The following is a 22,611-nucleotide window of genomic DNA, read 5'->3' as shown; positions in this document are numbered from 1 at the left end:
TCACCTATTCCCAATTTTAGGAAGTACGGGGTAAGAAGAACAGGGTAAAGTGCACCACGGTGGAACCATCTGCAAATGTAGATGTGGAACCCTCTAGAAGGTTAGAAAATGACCCAGTTGCTTCATCCAGTAAAGGGGGCGAGGAGGTGCCTTAGCTTAGACGGGAGAGGTGAAGCTGGTCACGTGTGTGGGCCATAGGTGGGAAGACGTGGGAAGGGGGCTCTGGGCCTGGGTGTTGGACGCTGTGGGAGGATCACTATTGTTCAGACCTGGGATGGCGGCACAGTTGGGCTCTTTGGCTTTCAGATCCCTGATCTTTTAGAGACCTGCACTGAAACAGAGATCTGTACAGAGAAATGACACCAGGGCTGTTAACGATTTCAGAGTGGCATGGGAACGGAGAAGGAGGTGGCAGCAACACAAAGCAGGGAAGAGCCAGCCAGTGCTGCAGCAGGATGGGCACGCGGCCCTCCTCTGTACGGGGCCATCGGCTCTGGTCTGCTTTTAAATCTTCCGTAAGGAAAGCCTTTTAAAAACAAGTTGGCGCTCCACTGTGTGTGCAGGGGTAGGAGGTGGCGTGCAGTCAGCGTGTCCATCCTTGCTGGTCGGCACACTTGTGGAAAAGTGTGGCAGATTGTGTCAGAAGCCTTCGCGTGTCTGTGCTGTTTGTACCAGTAATTACATTCCTGCAAGTCTGCCCTAAAATAGGAAATAATCCCAAATGCAGGGAAAGCCTTGTCACAGAAGTGTTCATTGCAGCCACATTTTTATGAGGGACGTGTGGAAGCACTGAAAGGCCTACCGGTAGGAGGATGATTAAAGGAGCTGTGGCAGGTTTACTCCTTCACAGAACCACGCAGCACCTACTGCTGTTTGAAGACTGTGTAGCAATTTGGAACAATGCTTGTCAAACCCAAAGTAAAAATGTTGAGGAGACGTTACATAGGTATGACTAGTTTCCATTGTAACCATGTCAGAAACTCAAAAATGATAAATGTTGGGTAATAAAAATATTTAAAGGAAATAGCCTAAAATGCAAATGGTTATCTGTGGATGGGAACTATCAATGATTATCTCCTTTTTCCTCCAGTTTTAGATTTTTGCATAATAAATGTGTATTTGGGGGGATATTTAGCTCAGGGGTGCTGCCGCCTGCCTAGCTAGTACAAGGTCCCCAGTACCAATAAATAAATTAATTGAATTAATACATAAATAAAATAAACATATTTTAACCTTTTAAATATTAATTTTAAAATACCAAAATCCACTTCTAAAAATATTTTAAACTACTTCTGCTATCTTTACTATGTTTCTGAAATCCATCCTAAGAAATTTAGGAAACTACTAAGGCAATTTATGAGTTAATTTAAGTCAGCTGATTGTGGTGTCTTCTTCGGAAAACAGCTGCTTAGTTCTGCACCCCGTGGCAGAGACAGAGTGGGCAGTTGGAGTGGTGGCCTTCACTTGCTACCCATGCTTGTAATTACCAGACAGTGGCTCGGCTGCTGTCCCTCTGGCCTGCTTTCCCTTTCATAAGCCACTTTTGGCCGAAGGCAGAGTTGCCAGTCCTGCCATTGTGCTTTGTTGCGTTCCTAGGCTGTGTTCTCCGTTACACGAGGGCCACCCACTGAGTGGTGCCGAGATAAGGTACACTTCCTAGCTCATTCTTCCCATTCCAGCCCCACTCCTGTGTGTGGTGATGCTTGGTACTGGGGACTGAACCCAGGGCGCTCTGTCACTGAGCTGCATCCCTGTCCCGCTTTGTTTTTTCTTTTGAGTCAGGGTCTAGACGCTAAACTGCCTGGGTAGAACTTGAACTTGGAATCTTCCTGCCTCTGCCTCCTAAGTGTTGGGATTACGGGTGCATGTCACCACTTGGGGCTAGCCTTCTCTTCAATGTAAACAAATACATCTTTTCTTACTTTTTTGACATTCTCTACTGGTTTAGGCACATAAAAGTAAGAGACATCAACCCGGCACTTAAAAACACCGAAGGCCCCAGATGTTGGGCATTCGCTGGTACCCAGGACTGGTCCAGGAAGGAGGACGGCGGCTTGTGGGCAGTCAAGTGGAAAGCTGTGGGAGTGGGAATGCAGAAGGGATGGGCAAAGGCCATCCAGGGCCGGGGCGCTGTGGGGGCTGAGGCTTCTGTCTGGCAGGGGCTCGGAGGGCTTTCCGTTTCCTGATCTGCGATGCCTAGCCCTGTTGGGCAGCCCAGGCCCCATGGCCTTGGGGGTGATCTCAGACTGGGTTGGCCTCAGGGGTCTTAGCTGGGAACTAACAGGTGAGTGGCCAAGCTTCTGAAGGATGTGAGCACAGCAGCCCCTGTTCCCCTGACACATCTGTGTGTTTTGGTACCGGGGATTGAACGCAGGACCTTGCGCTCGCGAGGCAGGTGGCGGAACCACTGAGCTAAAGCCCCGGCCCTCCCTGGCATACACAAAACTGCATGTTTTTAGGTGTTTGTTTTTTAAACCCATAGCATGTGCTTAGGTTCTAGGAGAGTAAACGCACTTAAATGTATTTCTGGGATCATGTTTCTTTTCTGGAATTAAAATTCAGCCACTTTCCTTCTACCTCCAGACTTTATTTTTGTATGGTTTCTCCGCTTTGTTCCCGCTCCTATAAATAGCTGGTTCAGCCAGCCGCACTGGGCGCCTGCTCTTACTCTGTGTTTGCCCAGCGTGGTCCCTGGGACAGTGTGGAGACAGGTGTGCTCGCTGGTCCTAGGCGGGAGAACCAGGAGATCCGAGGCTGGCAGAGGGCGGGCGTGCACACGTGTGTCACATCAGGTGGTGCGTGTGTGTGAGACAGCCCAGAACACGGGCCGGGGGTCTGAATCGGGCCCACGGCGGCCACAGCCGTCACGGAGGGAGAGTGCCCTGCCCGGCGGGGTGGGGTGATGTTCAAGTGTGAGCGCTCACGTTTGCACGCCCGTTTGTGACAGGTGACCCTGGGGAAGGTGCTCAAAGTGATTGTCGTCATGCGGAGCCTGTTCATCGACCGGACCATAGTGAAGGGCTACAGTGAGAGCGTCCACACAGAGGACGGAAAGGTAGGCCTCCTGAGTCCTTTCCCTCTTGATTCCCTGTACCCGAGAACAGGGTCCCCGGTGAATGACATTAAAAACTAGCAATCCTAGCTGAAATGATCTACAAACACAGATTTGTCAGTACAAAGATGAACGCTTTGCGAAAAATATTCTCTCTGCTTGCATTTTTCATCAAGCTTCTGCATCTTCCTCTCAGCCTGATGCCCTTAGTTGAATTTCTAATTTATCACCTTAGACCCCAGTTTCCTCATTAAACGTATCTTCTGAGGAAGTGGATTTTTTTTCTGCAGTCAGCCAGCACATCCATAGCCCAGGGTTCTGCATTCTGCTTTTCCTGGAACCATGAGGAAAACAGTTTGTCTGAGCAGCCCGATGACGCTCCTTTTTCCACGAGGCTCGCAGACAGCCCCAGGAAGTCCCGTGCGCTCAGCCCGCACACTGAATGCTGCGCTCCACACAGACAAGTCCCTTCCGCGGGTAGTTTGCTGTGAGGCAGGTTCGGCAGTGTGGCTCTCTGATCGCTCCGCCCAGAGGGCAGATGGCTCTGGGGAAGCCCCTGCTGAGACCGGCCCTGACCTGCACCCCTGGTGGCCACGCGAGGACGCAGTGCTCTCCAGAACAGGTGGCACGCACGGCTCTGCACACGCCGTGTATCCCGGAGGCACGGCCAAGGTGGGATGAGATCTGCAAACCCAAGAAGTCGCGCCATTTCTGCACCACCCGTGTCGCCTGCTCTCAGTCCGGGGGCAGCGTCATTTGCTGAGGGAGATTCCCACTGTCTGCGGAGCGAGCGTGGAGAGCGGAGTGTGAGGTTCCCAGACTTCAGTTGCCGCGGAGCCCGCCAGGGCAGCGGGCACCTCGAGTGCTGATCCTCTTACCGCCACTGTCGTCACACCTGGTGTGAAACAGCCCAGCTCACCAAGGACGTGGAGGAGAGAGTGAAGAACCAGCACGTAGGAGTGGGGCGTAGTCAGGACCACGATCGTGGGCGTGAGGAACGCAGATCTCACCTGCTGTGTGCGACACCCTTCAACTGTCAGCCCAGCTGCCCTCTCCCGAGTGTGCCTGGAAGGTGTCTTAACTCCGCTGCTTGGTAAACGCTCCACTGAGGGCGGCGGGAAGGAAGCGGGCCGTCTACCCCGCACCTAGAGGGATTGGACAGGAGCGGCATGTGTGCACCTGTAGACCTCTCTCTGATCACTGCTCCCGGCCCCTTCCACTGCTTCTGTCCCGCCTTCTCCTTGACTCCGGTTCCCGGGGGCCTCCTCTCCCTCTGCTCACCCCCCTTTGACCGATCTCGTCTCTGCCGCCCACACAGGACACGCCGGGACACTCCTCACATTCAGCCTGGCCAGGCCCACACTCATCAGCTCTCTCCCTGACTCAGTTTCTTCTTGCTGAGTGCCCATCTGCCTTCCCGCCATACCCCTTAGTGCTCTCTGCGGTCATCTGCCCTCGTCTGTCCCACAGTGGCCTCCTCTACTGCACTTCCAGGGTCTTGATCTCTACCCTGAGCACCACCCTGGCCACCTCAGGCGTGTCTCCCTTGCTGCCCCCATAGTGTGCCCTCAGAGAGATCTCCCTAAAACATGTGCCTGCTCCTCTCCATCTCCCACTGCCCAGAGGAGGAAGTGGCAGATTAATAGAGGCTGGCACCGAGCAATCCATGGCGATAAGATGGAGAATGCTGGATTGGACCAGAAAATGCAGCATGCGGCCCCTCCCTCTCTCTCTCTCTCTCTCTGTCTCTCTCTCTGTGCTGGGGATCATGGGGATCAGACCTCACATATACTAGGTAAGCACTCCCCACTGAGCCCAGAACTTCAATTTCTTTACTGTAAAAATTCTTAGAGCCGTGCCAGGCGTAGTGGCGCATGCCTGTAATCCCAGCACTCAGGAGGCTGAGGGAGGAGGATCGCTGGGAGTTCAGGACCAGCCTGGGCTACAGAGTGAGTTCCAGGTCAGTCTCAACTACATAGTGAGACCCTGTCTCAAAAAACCAAAAAAAATAAAATTCTTAGAGCCTCTTTTCTGGGAGCTGTGGATCCCCGGGCCAGGCCTAACTCGCTCCTCCCACAGGTGGAGGACGTCTCTCCCTCCCCGCCCATTCCCCAGAGAACCACCCAGCACGAGGCCCTGCAGACCTTGGCCGCGCTCCTGGCTCCGGTTACAGGCCAGGCCTTCACCTCCGCTGCGCTCCCCCTACCTCGACTCTATAGATAAAGGTGCCGCAGATGCCAGCCAGCCCGTTACTCCTCAGGAGAAGGGGCTCTCTCCTGGCCCCAGCTGTACCTCCATCTCAGCCCTCCTTTCTATCTCCCACCTTTCCCTTCTGCCATGTGGCACTGGCACCTCTGCTTTGCGTATCAGCCCTCTCACTGTCTAAGAGATACACGGTGTGCAGTATTTTTCTAGCTTATTGGGCCACTCACTGAGTTCTTTTACAGTGGACCCTTGACTTACGACCTCAATCTGTTCCTGAGGACTGGTTGTAGCTCAAGTTGGTCAGTGAAGGCTCAGGCCGCTCTACACAGCCTTCATACAGGCAGATCTCAGTGTCCTTAGAGAGACCCTGGCCCAGGATTTCTCAGGTAACCCCACACGTTCCTTCCAGACTCTTTCATGGTTAAATCTGCATCTGAGACCATCCAGAAGCACAAGCGGCTGGCATTTGGGTTGTAAATCAAGACTTTGTTAGTAAGTTAAAACTGAAAGTCTGGTTGTAACCCAGGTTGTTTGTATGTCAGGCCTGTTGTAATTCAAAGGTCCACTGTATTTCTTTTCTCCTTTATTCTTAGAGCATACTATGACGCTGGTATTTTGTACAACACACTTCAGAGGCCTCTGGCTTAGAGAATAAAACCCCAGCACTTTTGCAAGGCATGGAGATGCCTCCTGCCTTCCTATCTCCCCTGGACCTCCCAGCAGGAGCACGGTACTGTCCTCAATATGGACACCGGCTGTGGGATTTGGAAATGTCTGGCCAGTGCTAGAAGTTAGACATCGTGACTCGATTTACACGTCCATCGTCAGTTCATGTAAGAACTGTCCAGACTCTGCCTGTGGTGGTCATCGAGCCGTAGCAGTATCGTGTGGTGACAGCCCTGCTGTTAGACTCACTTTACTTCGTCCTAGAGGGTAAGGTGTCTGCCTCAGCCACACAGACCCTTTGCCTCTGCCGTGTCCTTAAGATCTGACACGCTTTAATGCCCAGTGCAGTATGGGAAGAGGTGAAAAAATAGCCTCCTTGGGTGTAAAAATACAGAGTTGGACTGGAACACAGAGTCAGAAATGAAAACTGGAAGGCAAGCATGGCCGCTCAGGCCTGTGGTCTGATCCTAGCACCCTAGGAGGCTGAGGCAGGAGGACTGCAAGTTCAAGCCCAGCCCGGGCAGTTTGGCAAGCCCTTGCCTCAGGACTATTTTTTTTAAAGGGTCTGGGCTGGAAATGTATGTAGCTCAGTGTGAAGCCCCAGTGCTCAGTGTCTAGTATAGGGTGGAGGAAAGGCGCATTCAGAAGAAGCAGCCAGCGTTGAAGTCATACATAGACCCTTTGAGACACACTGGTGCACATACTTTAGCACCCTAGGAGGCTGAGGCAGGAGGACTGCAAGTTCAAGCCCAGCCCGGGCAGTTTGGCAAGACCTTGCCTCAGGACTAATTTTTAAAGGGTCTGGGCTGGAAATGCATGTAGCTCAGTGTGAAGCCCCAGTGCTCAGTGTCTAGTACAGGGTGGAGGAAAGGCGCATTCAGAAGAAGCCGCCAGCGTTGAAGTCATACATAGACCCTGTGAGACACACTGGTGCGCATACTCTCCTGACAGGAGCAGTGTGGTTTCTCTGCTCGTCAGAAAGAAAATGGGTTTGTTTGGTAACCTGTGGTAACCTGGATTCAATTGGGACGTGAGAAATGCAGTGGGGGTGCCCAAAGCTTGATGATCAGCCTGACTGGCTTGGGAGCCACCTAGGACATCAGTGAAGCACCTTCTGGGTGTCCAGCAGGTCAGAGCTTTGTGGCCTGGAGTCCCGTACCGGGCCTTGCTCTCGCCTCTCTAGCACTGCGCCCCCTGCCTCCCGGCCACCATGATCTAAGCCTCTCTGTCCTGCCGGGCCCTTCCGCTGTGCTGTTCCTGCTTTGGGGCCGGCCGGCCAGCCGGACTGAATCCCCTGACACCGCCAGCCAGACCAAAAGCCTTTCCTCCTTTCACTTGTGGGTGTCGGGCATATTGGTCCCAGCAACAGGGAAGCGAGCCCCTGGTGGGACAGGAAGCCTCCTGTCCTCTTGTACAGCTGCATACACAAACCCACATCAAACACAGGGACCTCAAACTTAGAAATGGCAAGGCTGTGAGGCCACCCCTCTTGGTCTCAGGGTGAGCTGGCCGCCCTTGGTGGAGAAGCTGTCGGCTGACTGGCCCTCCCGGCCCTCACTCTGGCCTGTTGCTTCGCTCTGTGGTCCAGAGTACCTCACCGATGATAAAAATACCGTGCAGACATGCCGCCAGCCTCTTCCCTGGACACTGCACTCGCTGCATGCGCGCAGGTCTGTGAATTAATATCCTCATAGGCACTGGTGCACGCTGCTGCAGCGCCTACCAGATCGCGCTGGTCGATCTTGGGCATGGCCTGCAGGAGCAGGCTGGCTCCTGCGGAGACTCAGCCTCCACCTGTGTGTCGTCTGACCCCACACCTGGGCGGCCAGCCTGCTCCTGAAAGGTCTCCGGTCACTGTGGCTCCGGGAGTAGCCCAGTGCCACCGTCTCCGGCCCCAGCAGGGCTTTGTCCATCAGTGTCCCTGGCGAGGCTACTGCCCTGCCTCTGCCTGGGATAGATACTTTTGATACCAAACAGGAGTAGCCCGACTCCTCTAGCAAAGAGTGAAAAGCTGTCCAGACTTAGCGGCTGCCGTTCACTGCAGTCGGGGCGTGTGGGCCGTGACTCAGCATGTTACAAGGCAGGTCGGAAGAGGGCCTGGCCATTGTCCTGCTTTTATACCAGGCAGGCTGAACTGAGAAAATGCAAGTGTCTCGGCTGAGCTTATCACTGGAGGATTTAAGCTACGTTAATGCTATAGATTCATTAATTACCCCATATCAATAATTTTTGAAAAGGCAGCTTTTAGCCTCCACGCCTAAGAGAGGAAAAGAAATGGTGGTATCAAAGGAGACCTTCAAAGGCAGCCAGGACTGTCTCCGGGGTAATTTCAGATACCGCATTCTTCCCACTTCAAAGCTGGGTGTGTGTGTGTGTGTGTGTTTGGGTCGAGGGGGCCGGGGAAGCTTGAATCTGATTTCTCTAATAAGTGTTGGCATCAGCCCCGTTTGATATTAGATGCAGGGAACATTCTGATTTGTTATAGCCTTTGAAATTGTTCAGACGACCTTCAGAAAAATGGCCTCTGTTACTTCTGGGGAGAAGGGCGAAAGCAGGGAAAGGGAATCCAGTTTAATTCCTATGCAGAGGATGCCCTGAAATTGTGCTTTCAGCAGTTTTTAGTAACAAATGCATGTCCTGATTGAAAGTGAAAAGTTGAAGAATAATAGACCCATAACACTGCGTTCCTCGGCGAAACTTTGCTCGTGCTTTTTCTCTCTGGGGAGTGCGGAAGGCAGGCAGAGATGAGCACACAGAAGTCTGAGGATTTAGGAGAGACGCACCTCAGCTGCCCGGGTGTGGCCCTCACCTGGGGACAGTGGAAACCCCTGGTGGCTTGTGCATTCTGTGTAGAAGTGTCCGTTTTAGATCCTTTAGGTGACCATACGTACAGCTTCTTGAAACAAAGTAAAGGATTGATAACCTTCTGAGGAGCCGCCCGCATGTTCAGATACTGCTGAGTGGATGTTAGCCGCGGTGACGATGGCGGCAGCAGACCTCAGAGCGGATTGGTAGTGCTGGGCTCTGCAGGGCCCCCGGAGAGCTGAGCCAGTGGGGCACGGGCGGCCTGTGAGCCGCTGTCCCCTCCTCCTGGGCCTCTGGCCGCGGACCTGCTTCCTAGGTCTCCGCCGCCGGTTAACTGTGTGACACCGTGCGTGTCACTTCGTTTCTCTGGGCCTCGGCTTCCTCACCCATGTGGCGGAAACCAGGTCGTCACCCTCATGCGCTGCAGGGTGACGGGTGCGGCCATCAGTAAATGACAGCTGCCCAGCCCCTGTGACAGAGACTGGGGAGGTAACGGTGACCTCGCTTCCAATGTCAGGCTGTCCTGAATGTTCTTCACAGTGTGTGGATTTGACTTGTCACTCGAGAGGTCTTTTGACACTGTGGGGTTTGTCCCGAGGGAGGCGAGTCTGCTGAGGTGCTTGGTCTGAGGTGATTCGTCGCATTTCCCCTGAGAAGAGACCCAGTTCCCATCCTAAGATCCCTGTTCCTGCCCCTGAGTCCCCACAGGCCTGACTCTGTCCCCTGCACGTGGAAGGGAACGGTACTTTCTCATCCTGACACAGGGTGGTTTGCAGCTCCCAGGATGCTCCTTGTTTGACTATCACAGCCAGCAAAAAATTGGTAGCTATGCCCACTTCTGCAGCAAATGAGCTGGAGCTAATAAATATTCACTCAGATCCTTGCTGGCTCCCTGAAATGAATATCTGAAGATCTTCCTGGCCCAAAGGAGAAGCCAGGCATTGACTCCAGAATGCTTTTTAAATGGCTTTCTTTGGCATAAATCTAGCAGAAAATCAAGCACAAACCACCTGCTGTGTGCTCCCAGCAAAAGGGGGGCCACTGTTATCAGATCCTTTTCCGCCCTGTGCACCAGGTAAATAGCCTGCATTGTCCAGCAGTCCTCATCCCAGATGGCAGAGCTGTCCCTGGGGTCCTTCCAGAAAGAGCAGCACCATGGCTTTGAATAAGCATGGTCTGTTCTGAGAGTCCACAGTCAGCTGGAGAAGCCATCTCTTAATTAAAGCCTGTGCATATTTCCCTCTAGATGGTTTTTCTGTTCCAGTGTCTTAAAGATACTGCAGGTTTTAAAGTAAACGCTGTAACGTTTTAGTCTGGAGATTCTCCTTCCTTTGCTGTCGTTGTGGGGCTGTGTTTATGTCTTGGGCTCGCATGTGAAGTGAGCAGACAGGAAGGGTGACAGTGGAGAACTTCACAGGACACAGCTGTGGGCTTAAAATGTAAGGAGAGCTCTGTCAGTTCCAAGCTGAGACGTCGATGTTACTCTTCGTAAGATTTACATTTAGAATCTTTGGCATCTCCCTGTCATCTTGGCAGTGATTCTGGGAGAACTAAAAGATGTGAGGAGTCGTTCTTATTCACCCCGCGCACCCTGAATAATCTGTAAATGCTGCATTTGCTAAACCCCAGCTTCACTGCTGCCCTGGGCAGGTGACAGACCTGGCCTTTTCTCTCCAAGGTGACCAGCTCTAACAGGTGGTAACGCAAGAAATGAATCTCACACATTTCTTTTGAGCTTTCCTTCAGAGTTATCTTTGTCACTTCTCCTCCTACAAATTGTTAACCTGTCAAATGAAAGCCTGATGGGGCCGGGGATTTAGCTCAGTGGCCCTGCGCCTGCCTCACATGCGCAAGGTCCTGAGTTCAGTCCCCGATATAAAAAAAAGAAAAAAGAAAAAAGAACCCGATGCCTGGAGAATTTTCAAGTTCTCCTTCCTGTCCGTTAGTTGCAGGGGTGGGGCAGTGACGGACAGTCGGTGCCATCTTTCTGGAGACCACTTTAGCAGAAGTAGGAAGAACGTTGGCTCCTCTCTTGCCCTCTCTCTCTCTCTCTCTCTCACGCACGCACGCACACACGCTGAGATTCACATGAACCCTGCAGTGAGCAGGAAGAAGCCAGGAGAACTGAGTGTGGGCCTAGCGCAGCCCGGCCCTCGTTCCCGCGGACTCCACAGAAAGCCGCATGTTGGCGTCTTCCCCAGAGTGGAAGCAGAACTCGAGAGCCCAGGTCAAGCGAAGCTCTTCACTCTTCACTTCCCGTGCTTTCAGAAGAGGCTCCTGGCACTGGCTTCGTGCGCTCCCTGAGACCGGAATCCGTGCTGCAGCCATCTCTGTTTCCGCCTTGGCCACTGGCCGACCCCAGAGGCGGCTCCCGGAGACCCACTCGCGGGAGTTTCAATCTGCTCAGCTCGCGACCTCGTGTACTAAAGTCTACTCTCCGTGCCTCCGGGACACGCAGAGGGCCTCCTCGATTCATCATGTCCTGTGCTGCACCCCGGCACTGTCCTTCAGTGGTGCTACTCTCACCACATAGCATTGGCTCTGAAAAGGCAGCGGTGGGGGTCATGGAGGAAATAAAATGGTTTTGGTGGAACCACCTGCCATAGGCCGGGTGGAGTGGTGCGCACCTACAGTCCCAGCACTGGGGAGGCTGAGGCAGGAGGATCACTGCGTGTTTGAGGCCAGCCTACACCACATAGTGAGTTCAAGGTGAACCTGGACTACCTAGCAAGACCTTATCTTTAAAAAAGAATGAGCCGCCAGCAAATCCTGTGTGTACCAAGTGTGGCTGGAGGGGGCGGGGGGTGGACTACACCAGGTTTCTTCCAAGGCCTGCTGCCTTTTATCTCGGGCCAGCGAGATGTCACAGGAACCTCGGAGCACAGTGAAAAACAAAAGGCACAGGCTGTGGGCCTGCTCCAGACCTTGTTCACATACCAGGGTGAGAGTGAGGAGTCCCTTTTTTTTTGGGTGGGGGTGGCAGGGTCTCACTATTTTGTTGAGACTGTTCTGGAATTCACTGCGTAGCTCAGGCTGGTCTCGAACTCCCAGCAATCCTCCCGCCTCAACCTCTCGAGTGCTGGGATTACAGACGTGTGCCACCACCAGGCAGGAATCCACTTTTTTAAAACAACAACCAAAAGGAGTCTCCCCTCCATGCTTCTCACACCGGCCAGGTGAGATCACCTGTGAGAAGCTTCATCACCGGCGAGTACAGCTCCGACAGCCGCCATGTGTGCTGTGGGTGTTGGGGTGCCAGCACCTGCCAGGGCCTGGGGCAGCGCTCTGACGCATGCTCCCGGGGCGCGTCGGGTAATATCGAATTGGACATAAGGCAGCTTTATGTATGCAGAAACTTGTGAACCTTGAAAGGTAAAGAGCAGTGAGTATTGCGGATATATTTAGGTGGGTGAGTAGGGGATACCTCTCTGCTAGGGGACACTGGGCCTGCAGGAGGTACGGGAGGAGCCACTCGGCTCTGTGAGGGAAACAGCATGCAGAGCACCACATACGCAGAGGTCCTGCTGCAGCACTGGCCTCGGCGAGTTGATTGGGGTCAAGGTTAGAAAAGTGCCCAAGGGCCAAGAAGTGTTTTCTTCCATTCCTTGAATACCTGAGGATGGATTTTAAAAAAAAAAAAAAAAAAAAAAAACAAAAACGTAAGCGAGCATTTAAGATCCTTTTCAACCTCCATATCCTCTTCTGTTTCCAGAATGTTTTCTCTTTCTCAAGTATAGTAAGAATGACAGCTGGGCGTGATGGTGCACGCCTGTGGTCCCAGCACTCGGGAGGCTGAGTCAGGAGGATCACCACGAACTCAAAGCCTGCCTGGGCTACACAGTGAGCTCAAGGCCTGCCTGAAATACAAAGGGAGACCCTGTCTCAAAAAAACAAAAAACAAAAAAACTAACAGTACCTGCAACATCCTTCTTGAGTCCAGAATTCTGAAACTGCCTCTAATGGTTCTTACCTCTTTCCTACAGCTTGACATATGGTCCAAATCCAACTATCAAGTATTTCAAAAGGTAGGCTTACTTTCTGTTTCTTACTCATGAGTCATTCGGAAAACAAGAATTTGGGAAATAAATACTGGTCTCAAACTAAAGAGTGTTTTCAAAGTTTTGAAAGCTGCTTGTTTTATGGGTTTTCTTTGTGTGACATTCTGGAAAAAAAAACAAAAGCTTGGGGACAGAAATTGGATGGGTGGCTCCCTGGGGTGGGGCCGTGAGGGCCATCAGGGAGGTGGGGTTCCTGGGTCTGACCGGGGCAGAAGTTCCGACTTAGACAGCTGCTTCCCTCCGAGGGTGAGTCTGACTGTGTCCAGCTTAGCCGATTATAGTCCGACTGTAAACACAGGGTGACCAAAACTTGCACTTTTAAATTAATTTCTGTAAGATAACAAGAAATATAAAAATGACAGTTTTATCAAATTTGCTCAGGATAAGAATCGACTGGCTGGGCCCAGGATGTAGCTCAGTGGTCCTCCGCCTGCCTCACAAGCACAGGGTCCCGAGTTCAATCCCCAGTACTAAAAAGAAGCAACTGGTTGAAATGACACCTGCCCGTGAGACACTCCATCTAAGCTGTTAGGGCTGAAGAGTCAAAGGCTTCAGAGCTGCCGCAAGCTCACTTGTGAGGGTCCGTGAGCCCTGGGACCCACGTACGAACACCGTAAGGGAGTGTCAGGACGGCTCGGTCCCGGGCTCATCCCCAGCCCAGGTCCCTCACCAGGCTCGGCTGCAGCTCCTGACTGAGCCCCTCCGTGTGCCAGGCACCTCGCCAGGTACCAGGAGTTTGGGATGCAGCGCCAGACGGGGCAGGTTGCCGGGATCGCCACTTTCAGATGAGGGCAGCCAGGAGGCCTCGGGGCACCAGAGAAGGCGGGGCTTCCTGGGCGGGACCTGTGTACCTCGGGGCACAGCAGGACACCGTGCAGTGGAGCCACCATGCCCAGGTCGAGCAGGGGTTGCTAAGTATGGCACCGAATTTGGATTCTGTCGTCCTCAGCAGTTCAGTGAGCAGCCACTGGGAAGCTCCCTGCAGAGCAGAGTGGGATTTGGGGCTCTGGGTCACAGTCCCTTCCCATGGAGGATCCACCGGGAGGCGGGGCTTTTTCCCTTCTAGGAGGGGAAGCTCCAGTAATGGGTCCTTGACTCCCTAAAGTGAGCTTTTCTACCCGTGCATGGTGTGCAGCCCTCACCTCCCGGCACAGCTGCCTCTGTCCCCTTGGCAGAGGGCAGAGCCAGGCGGGATGCCATCTGGGCTGAAGGCACACACCGGAGGTAGCCTTGCGCACTGAGCACTGACACTTCATGGGCCACTCGTGACAGAGGTGGGTGGTGCCGGGTGGGATCCTGATCGCGGGGAGCTAATGGGAGCACCAGGCACAGCCAGCCGGACTCGATGGGCGTCCCAGGCCCAGGCTGCACTCCAGAATGAACAGGTCCTGCCTCTACTGACAGCCCGACCGACCCCGCGAAGCTCCCAGGACACACACGGGAAGGAACACCGTCCCCGGGCCCACTGTCCTGCCGGGAGCAATGTGTGCAGCCCTGGCCCCTTGTCTCAGCACGTGCCTGGGTGTCCACTCGCTCAGCACAAGGAACGTGTCCTTCACGCTGGTGGTTCTGGTAATTTTTCACCCGGCTGTTGGCCTAAAATATTCTAAGGCGAAAGAGCCTTGCTCACTATCAGCATCTTGTTTTGCTGGAGTAGTAAGGAGTGTTAAACGGTCTTGGTTTTCCTTCGCCGGCGCTTATCTCCACGTCCTCCCGCCCCACCAAAGGCCAGGCCACTCAGGAGCCCTGAGCCTGGGCTCTGGCCGTGCTCCGATTCCCATCCCAGGGCCCCGCGGCTGGGCTTGCGCCTTCTCGCCTTTGCGGAAGTTTTCATGTCCTGTGCTGTGTAAAGTGTTTCTGAATGCAAGAGGCAAGCTCACTGGGAAATTGGGGAGTGTGAGACAAGGATTTGGCGGGGCTCGGAGGGGCAGTGTTGTGTGTGTCCCGCCTGCTCAGCGCTCTGTGTCTGGCGCTACAGTACAAACGCACTGGTTAGGACTTCGGCACTGTACCCGGTGGGCGCGGCCCCTCCGTGGCAGTTTACGTAACGTGCTTGAGGCGGTGCAGGACCTGGAGAGGTGTCTCTGTCTGCACAGAACCCTCCCTGAGATTCCCGATACAGCATCTCTACCGCCTGGTTTTAACTAAGTTGACATGTCCTTTCCTTCTGACCTGTACTAAGTTAAACAAGCACAGTTGAGGACAGGTGGCGATGCTCTCATTAGAACCGAAGACAGTGTGGAGCTCGTCCTTCTGATTTCAGGGCAGGTAGGCACTGGTGGACTGGAGTCCCACTCCCGGAACGTCACTGTCTACTGTCAGTGGAGCAGTGGATTAGAAAGCCATGTGGGACAGAGCGTTAAGCGCCTGGCTAGTCACTGTCATGTGCAGTGGGTGTGCGTCTCCTCGGGAAGTCGTGTTCCTGGCGGACAGATGCCTTGTGGGGCTTTCACCGTCCATGTCATGCAGGCGAGTGCTCAAGGCGGCCCCTCAGAAGTGTGGCCGCTGTGTCCACCACAGACCCTGAAGGCCTGCTGAGCCCTGGGGTAATGGTTTGCACTTTGGGCCAGAAACGCCTCTAGGGAAAGTTAGGGGGCGACATTCCTAAACTCTGCTTTTTAGGATCTGCTATTTCTCAGAATCCTATGTTCTTCCTGTCCACCCACTTATATTTAGGGTGTCCTGATGGATGTTGCTTGTAGTACTTCCTGGGGAAGCACGTTGGTCAGCGTTCTGTCATCCTGGACTGTGTGGCAGCCCGTATAGCCCAGCCAGGCAGACTGGCCGGGGCGGCCGACCCGGCTCAGGTTGCGTCCGCACCTGGGGGCGACGGGACGCCGCAGAGGGGGTTCCTGCTCGCCGGGCAGGAAGCAGTTCCCAAATTGCCCAAAATCCCATGGGGATGGCCAATGCCCCAGCTGTGCCCACTTCCGGCATAGGATCCCTGGAGAGGGGGTTCTCTCCGGCCCTGCTCTGGGCAACAGCACCTCGGACGCCCTTGCTGTAGCACTCATTATATGGTTGCAATTACTGCGATTGGGATGTATTTTCCTGCCCACAGGCGGCAGCAGTGGCCACCTCAGTTGGACAAGGGCCTGCTGGGAGGCAGGAGCCCTTCAGGTCTCCCCTCTTGGGACACAGGAAGCAGATGGGGAGGGTGCTGAAAAGGACATCATGAGCAGGGAGAGGGGATTGCAGCACAGTCAGATTCTCCTGGGGCCCCGCCTCGCTCCGAGTTAAAGCCTGGACCCCAGGGCTCTGCAGCTAATCCCGCCACGGGAGGTGGACTTCGGCGTTCCCTTTGTGTGCAGGCATTTACTCTGTCTGCACGTCCTTTGCTGTCCTGCTCATTAGACCCTGTACCCAGGCATGGGGAAGTGGCGGCAGGCCGGGTGCGCGGCCGCTAACAGGTGCCTGTCATTTACCCCGCTCCCCTGGAGGCATCTTGCACGCTGTCCTAGGGCCAAGCAGCTTTTCATAGCCAGCGAGTCTCCAGCAGAGTGGATTCAGAGAATGGGGCTTAGAAATGGGGGATCCTCTGAAAGGGCAGAAGCACAAAGAGCCAGGAAAGGTTTCAAGCATGTTCATGTTTTTCTGACATTTAAACTCTACAGGGGCAGTCACTGTTTTGCTCTTTAACCCCCTCATTTCAACACAGTGTGAGTTTTCATCCCGTAACTTTGGAGGCGTGAGGGCCAGGCCTAGCTGCTTCCTTCGTGGAATTCCGGCAGGGTGGGCCACCTGGGTGGGCAGATGGAGACCGGGGAGGCCCACAGTTACTGCTCTGCCAGGCACAGGAAGGAAAGGGACCCATTAGCCCCACACCAGCCAGGTGGGTGTGCAGCAGGGTGCCAGCCTCCTCAGCCCTGTGTTCGGCCCTCAGCCAGGCTTTGGTGTGATACTCCGGGCTGTCTGGGGACAGCCTTGGCGGAGGTGCTTCCTGTATGGCCTCTGGGTACTCAGTCAGCCCTGGAAGGCTCAGTGCCTTGAAACTTTGGTGGACCCTGATATTAAGTTGGCTCTGTTAAGTCGCCCTGCCGTCACCTGTGCCTCAGTCCAAGTCCCTGCAGGGACACTGTCCTAAGGACAGGAGCCCTCCTCCCTCTGGAGCCCGGCTGTGCCGTGTGTCACCTAAGCATATGTACTCCTGTCGCCCAGGGTGTGTGACTGCAGACACAGGCTGCCAGGGCTGCACCTGTCGCCTGCCCTCCTGTGCTGACCTCTCATTGCGCCCCCTCAGTGAGCATCTGAGACGCCGTGAGCCATCTGCTAGTGACCAGACCCCAACACCACCACATCTTCCCAGGGTGGCGAATGGGCCTCGGTTTGCACATCTGTGAGCGGATATGGTGTGGGCACCTACGGGCTCTGCAGTGCCCTCTGCCCTCCTCCCTTTTGGCCAGGTTTGCCCCAGGGGCCCTCGCCTCTGTGTCTGCCCCTCCTAGGGTCCCAGCCGCTCCTCCATCCCCTGCTTCATGGCCAGTGCAGTGTGGCCGTGCCTCTGGCTCAGGTGTGGGCTTGCTGGGGCCAGGCATGGCCCTCGGGAGGCTCAGGTCCCTCCTCTGTGCGAGGGGAGGTGGCACCTGCTCCGTGGGTGGAGGACTTTGCGGCACTGAGGGAGTGTCGTGGGGCTGGGTACAAAACCCAGAATCTGCAGCTCTAAATGGGAGGCCCACTTGAAGTTAGCTTTCCAAAAGCTAAACCAAGACCCAGTCGCCATGACAGACCCACCTTGTGCCTGTCCGAGGCTGGTGTCTTCCCTGAGAGGAAAGCCAGCAGCTCCAGACGCCGGCAGCACCCTGCACACAGCCTTGAGGTCTGGCAGGGCCCCGCCCCTGGGTGCCCCGACTTCCAGCTAGGGCTCCCTGCTCCTCAGCCATCGCCTAAGTCTGGTGGAGAAGTGGATGGTGTTGTCTGTGTCTTCTCGGGCCGACATCTCTGGATGTTTTTCTGACTGCGCAGCGTCCCTGCAGAAATCACAGCCCACCACGTGATGCAGAGTTCAGGTGCTCTGTGCTGGGGCTTACCTGGCAGCCAGTGGCAGAACCTGGCATTTTACCATCTGGAAAGCACTGAATTTGTTTTTTCCCATCTAAATGAAGTCTTAATTCCTTAATCCTGAGAAATGTCAAGGACCCTTCATGGGTGTCTCCTCTCACAGCGCCCAGCCTCCAGCAGGAAGGTGATCAGGACCCCGGAGAGCTCCCCGCCCTGCTCAGAGTGCAGACCATGCTGCTTCCAGGCTCTGAGCCAGGCCTCAGTCCTCAGAGAGCACCGCCCAGGGACAGGGCCTCTGCTCTCGGGTCAGGCCAGTGTGCAGGGCTGTGCCGGGAAGGCTGTACCGGGCTGAGCAGAAGTTGGCTGGAGAGGAGCGGCCGAAGCCAAGGACTGCGGCCCCATAACCCTGGGTCAGGCCACACCCAGGAAGCCTTGCATTCTGGTTGTAGGGTATCTGAGTGACAGCCACGGCGGGGCTCCAGGTCCTTGGGGGTCTTCGCAGGACCTGGTAGCCAGCTATAAGCCATCTGCGGGCACTCTGCACCTGGGATGCGGCGACTTCCCTCGCATCTTGGCTGGGACTCTATAAAGAAGGGGTGGACCCTGAAATCCCAACAAACCCTTGTGACGGGAGCCCTGGCTGTGCAGAGACCACAGTGCTGGTCCCGCCTGTCACCTCAGACCTGGCTGGAGCCGGGTAGGAGCCGAATCGGGGCAAGATGTCTTCCCTGCTTCTCCCGCCCTGACGACCGCACAGCCTGGCCGGTGACAGTCCTGAGCCCTGCACAGCCACACAGATGGCTCCTTCACCAGCGGACGGGGTACTGATCCCATCTAGTAATCCCAGTGCCGTGGGCCCCAGCTCCTCCTCTGGAGCCTCCAGGCTGCTGAGCCTGTGGCGCACAAATCCAGGCCTAGATTAGCGCCTGGGCTGCACAGTCATAACCCGATCCCTGCTCCCTCCACTGCTCCCCATCCCCACTGGGCCCCCAGCACCGTCCAGGACTGGCTTCACAGCATCCCGAGTTGGGCATCACGGCTCCTCTCTCCGTGGGAGAAGCACTTGTGACGCCTCCGCGGTGGTGCGGCTGGCCACGTACTGGATGGGGTCTGTACTCAGCACCTGCAGGGAACATGCTCCTTCCAGAGGTTCCCAGAGCCCTGACCTTGACGGTGAGCCCAGGGCTCTGGGGAGACACCGGCTCCAGGCCGATCTCCACGTGGTGACGGCCACCTTTGCTTCTTCAGTTTGTGAGGATGGTGGTCACGTGCAAGTCGTACACGCCTGGCCCAGCTGCCCCATGCTGGTGCTCAGAGCCTTGAGAGATCACTGAGCTGCGGGTTTCCGGCCAAGAGTGCGTTGCCGTGCTGACACTGGACCCCCTGCTCCTCCTCCTGAGCCGTATCCCCACCCCTTCCTGCCGGCCCAGAGACTGGGTGCCTCATGAAGGCAGCTCACAGCTCAGCGGTGGGCACCAGTGTTACCCCTGGGGTTGCTGTCCTTTTTTTTTTTTTTTTTTTTTTTTTTTTTTTTTTTTTGGTTTTTTTTTTTTTCTTTTTTTTTTTTTTTTTTTTCTTTTCTTTTCTTTTTGAGACAGGTTCTTACTATGTAGTTGAGGCTGACCTGGAACTCACTGTGTAGCCCAGGCTGGTCTCAGACTCACAGCAATCATCCTGCCTCAGCCTCCTGAGTGCTGGGATTATAGGCGTGTGCCACCACACCCGGCCTGCTATCCTTTTTTAAAGAGCAGGGGGTGGGGCTGACGTGGGGGATGGGTGGCCGGATGGGGCATATCAGCCTGCAGGACCACCTGGCCCTGGTCCCAGCCTCACATCCATTGGCCCAGGATTGATCTTTCTGCCTTGAGTGTTCCCTCTATCCCACGGGTCCAAGAGAGTCCGTTCTTCACCTGCAAGCAGGCATTGGCTAGGGAGCCAGAATATGGGTCTCTCTTAAGTGAGCAACTTCTAAACACTTGGGTACTTAACTTTCCTATTTATTAATCCAGTCAGAGGCCCAGCTGCCCTGGCTTAGCGGAGAAAGTCCTCGGGGCTATACACGGCCAGTACTGCAGCTGGATCGTCTGGCTTTAGTAGTTGCCCTGCTCAGAGGCTCCAGTAAGCATCACCCTCCCAGCACAGAGATGCAGCCCTGAAGAGACTCTGGCAGGGTTAATTCATTCAAATCGAATCGGATTTCCCACGTGGATAAAGGAAGAGAGCACAAGGTGAAGCCTGAAGCACTGGGCAGGAGCCTGCTGCAGACTGGAAGACCTTCCAGCCCTGATGTCTGCCCCCGAGCCTTCCGCCTGCCTCTGGTCCTCTGTCACCCCATGTCCCAGGCTGTCGGGGCACCATGAGCCCAGGCCCTGGGTGATGGAGCAGCAGACGGTGCTGCTGGGCACTCCCCTTTCTGCACTGTGCGTTGCTTCTAGGTGGGCGATGTCGCCTGCTGTCCGCCCGCTTCCCCTAGGCTCAGTGGGGTTGAAGTCGGGCGCCTGGGTCCCAGACCCAGCCGGGCAGGGCTGGTGCTCAGGGTGCCAGGCGCAGGGTGGGTCTGGGTGCCGGGGCTGGGCAAGCGTCGGGAAGCCGGGGTTCCCTCCCTGGAGGAGAGGGCCTGCTGCTGCCCCAGCTCTGTCTGCTGCAGAAGGCTGGAGCCAGAACAGGCCCCTGCTCCCCGACCTGGTCAGGCTGACTGGCCGCTCAGCTCCGTGGGGTTCGCACTGTTGCAGACTTTACCCCCTCCCACCCGGGATCCTCCTGAAGTAGCCGGTCCCCTACTTGGGAGCCAGGCTGTCAGCACTCCTGGCATACTGTGCAGCGGAGCTTGGGGAGACTGTTTTGACTGGCAGCCCCTTCGCCAGCACAGACTGGCAGCTGGCTCAAGGTCTTCCGAACGAGCCCCTGTCCTCCTGCCCTCGAGAGGCGAGAGGATGTTACCCGAGCAGAGCAGCGTGGGCCGTGCGCACCCTCAGAGTCCTGCAGATGCGAACCCTCGCCTCCTCCTGCCCCTGTCCCTGCCCGTCCCTGTCCGAGGATTCATTGTTACTTCCCCGCCGCTCCCCGCCTCGCTCGGGTCCCCATCCACTTTGATCTCTCCGCAAGCTTTGTTTCAGTCCCCCAAGCTGCCCACTCAGCTGGTGGCCCGTCCTCCTCTCCAGAGCATTAGTGCCCTTCCCTGGCCTCCGCCCGCCCGCTCAGGAGGGTGGCTTTTATCTCCCAGTGGAGTCTCATTAGCTTCCAGCACAATAGGACCCAACCTGGGCTGCCACTAAATTAGTTAATAGAAATCTTTTTTTGCCCCAGGCCTATTTTTTCCACATCTTCAATGTTGAACAAAAAACAACTTGGTTGTGAAAAAGTGTAAAACAAAAACATTGAAGGTGGACTGCCCTGACAGGAAGACAGTAGTGACTGTCCCCCGAGGTGCACGCTTACGGAATCTGAGGACCGGGCGCCCGTGCCCTGCTGGGATGGCGGTGGGCAGTGCAGTGGGGAGGGAGGGAATGCTCGATCCCAGGCCCTGGGCCACAGGCCGACCGGTCCAGGACTAACGAGAAGCCACCTGCGCGTCTGGTCCTGCTCGGGGCAGGCAGGGGCGCTTCTCGGCTCCCGCCGCTGCTCTCCCAGGTGGCCTGCAGGCAGCCATGGGGCCCCGGTGCACCCCAGCTGCCCCACCCTGGTGCCCAGAGTGAGCACCCACCTTGGGTGGCCGGTAGTTCCACACTGGTAAACATCCTGTGAGACCAGGGGACCCCAGCATTCTGCAGGCTCGGTGTGAAATTTCCTGTGTTCGGTTTTTTCGCTTTCACCCTGGTACCCCCAAACAGTGGGGGAAAGGAACCCCCACAAAAAAAGTGAGGCATCCCTGCCTCAGATGTGGCCTCCTGGGGGTGCCCAGGTCTGCTGGGAGGGGTCGCACCCTGGCAGAGCACACACCTGAGGCCCTGTGACCCCCGCTGCGGCGGGCCTGCTTCCCAGGTGTTGGAGTAGCGCGGGTCAGGAGGTGCCCGGAGAGCTTCGATCGCCCCGTAGTGCCACCCCCAGGGCTCCCAGCTGGCGCTCCCCCCCGACAGTCACTGCCAGTCCTTTCAGAGTTCTCATTACTACTGTGTCAAAAAACAAAAAGCACTGCTCATTTTAGAAAGCTGTCTGTCAAGGCGCCTAAAATAAAAGCAGCCTTGGCACATGGAGCAGTGAGCCTGTCTTTCTGGAAAGTCACCGGCTAGGAACTCCTCAGCATGAGGGACGCGGGAACGCGGGGCCCTGCAGGGAGCTGTGCTGAGCCCCCCGTCCAGCCACGGTGTTCCAGGCTGTGGGGATGGTGAGGTGGGAAGGCAGCGGGTGGGAGCAGATGGCAGGCCAGGTGCTTCCCCGGCCTGTCCCCAGCGGTGAGGCAGTGTCCCTGCACCCTCCGTGGGAGTGGGCAGCGGCCAGCCTGGCCTCGGTCCTCGCCCCTGGGCCAGGCACGACAGCCCTGGCTTATTCTTGTTCTCAGAGCAGTGTGATCTGCAGCTTTTGTTTTGTTCTTTAGCCACATTTGTGCCAGGAGCCCCTAATGAGGACAGTCAAATAAACCGTTAGTTTGAGCACAACTATCAAATTAGCAGAATCTATTAATTTGCTGATTGATGGCAGCGTTAGTGCTTTGTGGTGTCATCATGTTCCGGGACTGCAGGGCATCTTGGCGCAGCAGAGAGGCCTGAGACATGGGGATGAGTCCGTGGCTCAGGGTTGGGGTGGCTCTGGGGGCACCCAGTGCCCATCCACAGCCATCTGGGGGCCGTTGCGCCACCTGCGGGGAAGTTGTTCCTGCTGAGAGGAGGC

The 22,611-nt window shown here is 55.6% G+C and overlaps 1 protein-coding gene across 2 annotated transcripts in view; it reads left to right on the top strand.

Annotated features, from left to right (window-relative positions):
* The window catches only part of Med27 (mediator complex subunit 27), a 173,172-nt gene that overhangs the window by 149,180 nt on the left and 1,381 nt on the right, over positions 1–22,611 (top strand). Inside the window, exons 5-6 of one of the 2 annotated variants that reach the window (XM_010627392.1) lie at positions 2,948–3,055; positions 12,712–12,753. In XM_010627392.1, coding sequence (XP_010625694.1) covers positions 2,948–3,055; positions 12,712–12,753 — 150 coding nt within the window. The remainder of the gene's footprint in view (positions 1–2,947; positions 3,056–12,711; positions 12,754–22,611) is intronic. The other variant, XM_010627394.1, reaches the window with a different exon arrangement.

The sequence above is a fragment of the Fukomys damarensis genome, unplaced genomic scaffold (assembly GCF_012274545.1).
Source record: "Fukomys damarensis isolate Sample0158 unplaced genomic scaffold, DMR_v1.0_HiC HiC_scaffold_36, whole genome shotgun sequence".
Classification (NCBI taxonomy): Eukaryota; Metazoa; Chordata; class Mammalia; order Rodentia; family Bathyergidae; genus Fukomys; species Fukomys damarensis.
Note: the sequence above shows the minus strand (reverse complement) of the source record. Positions and strands in the feature narration are given on the sequence as shown.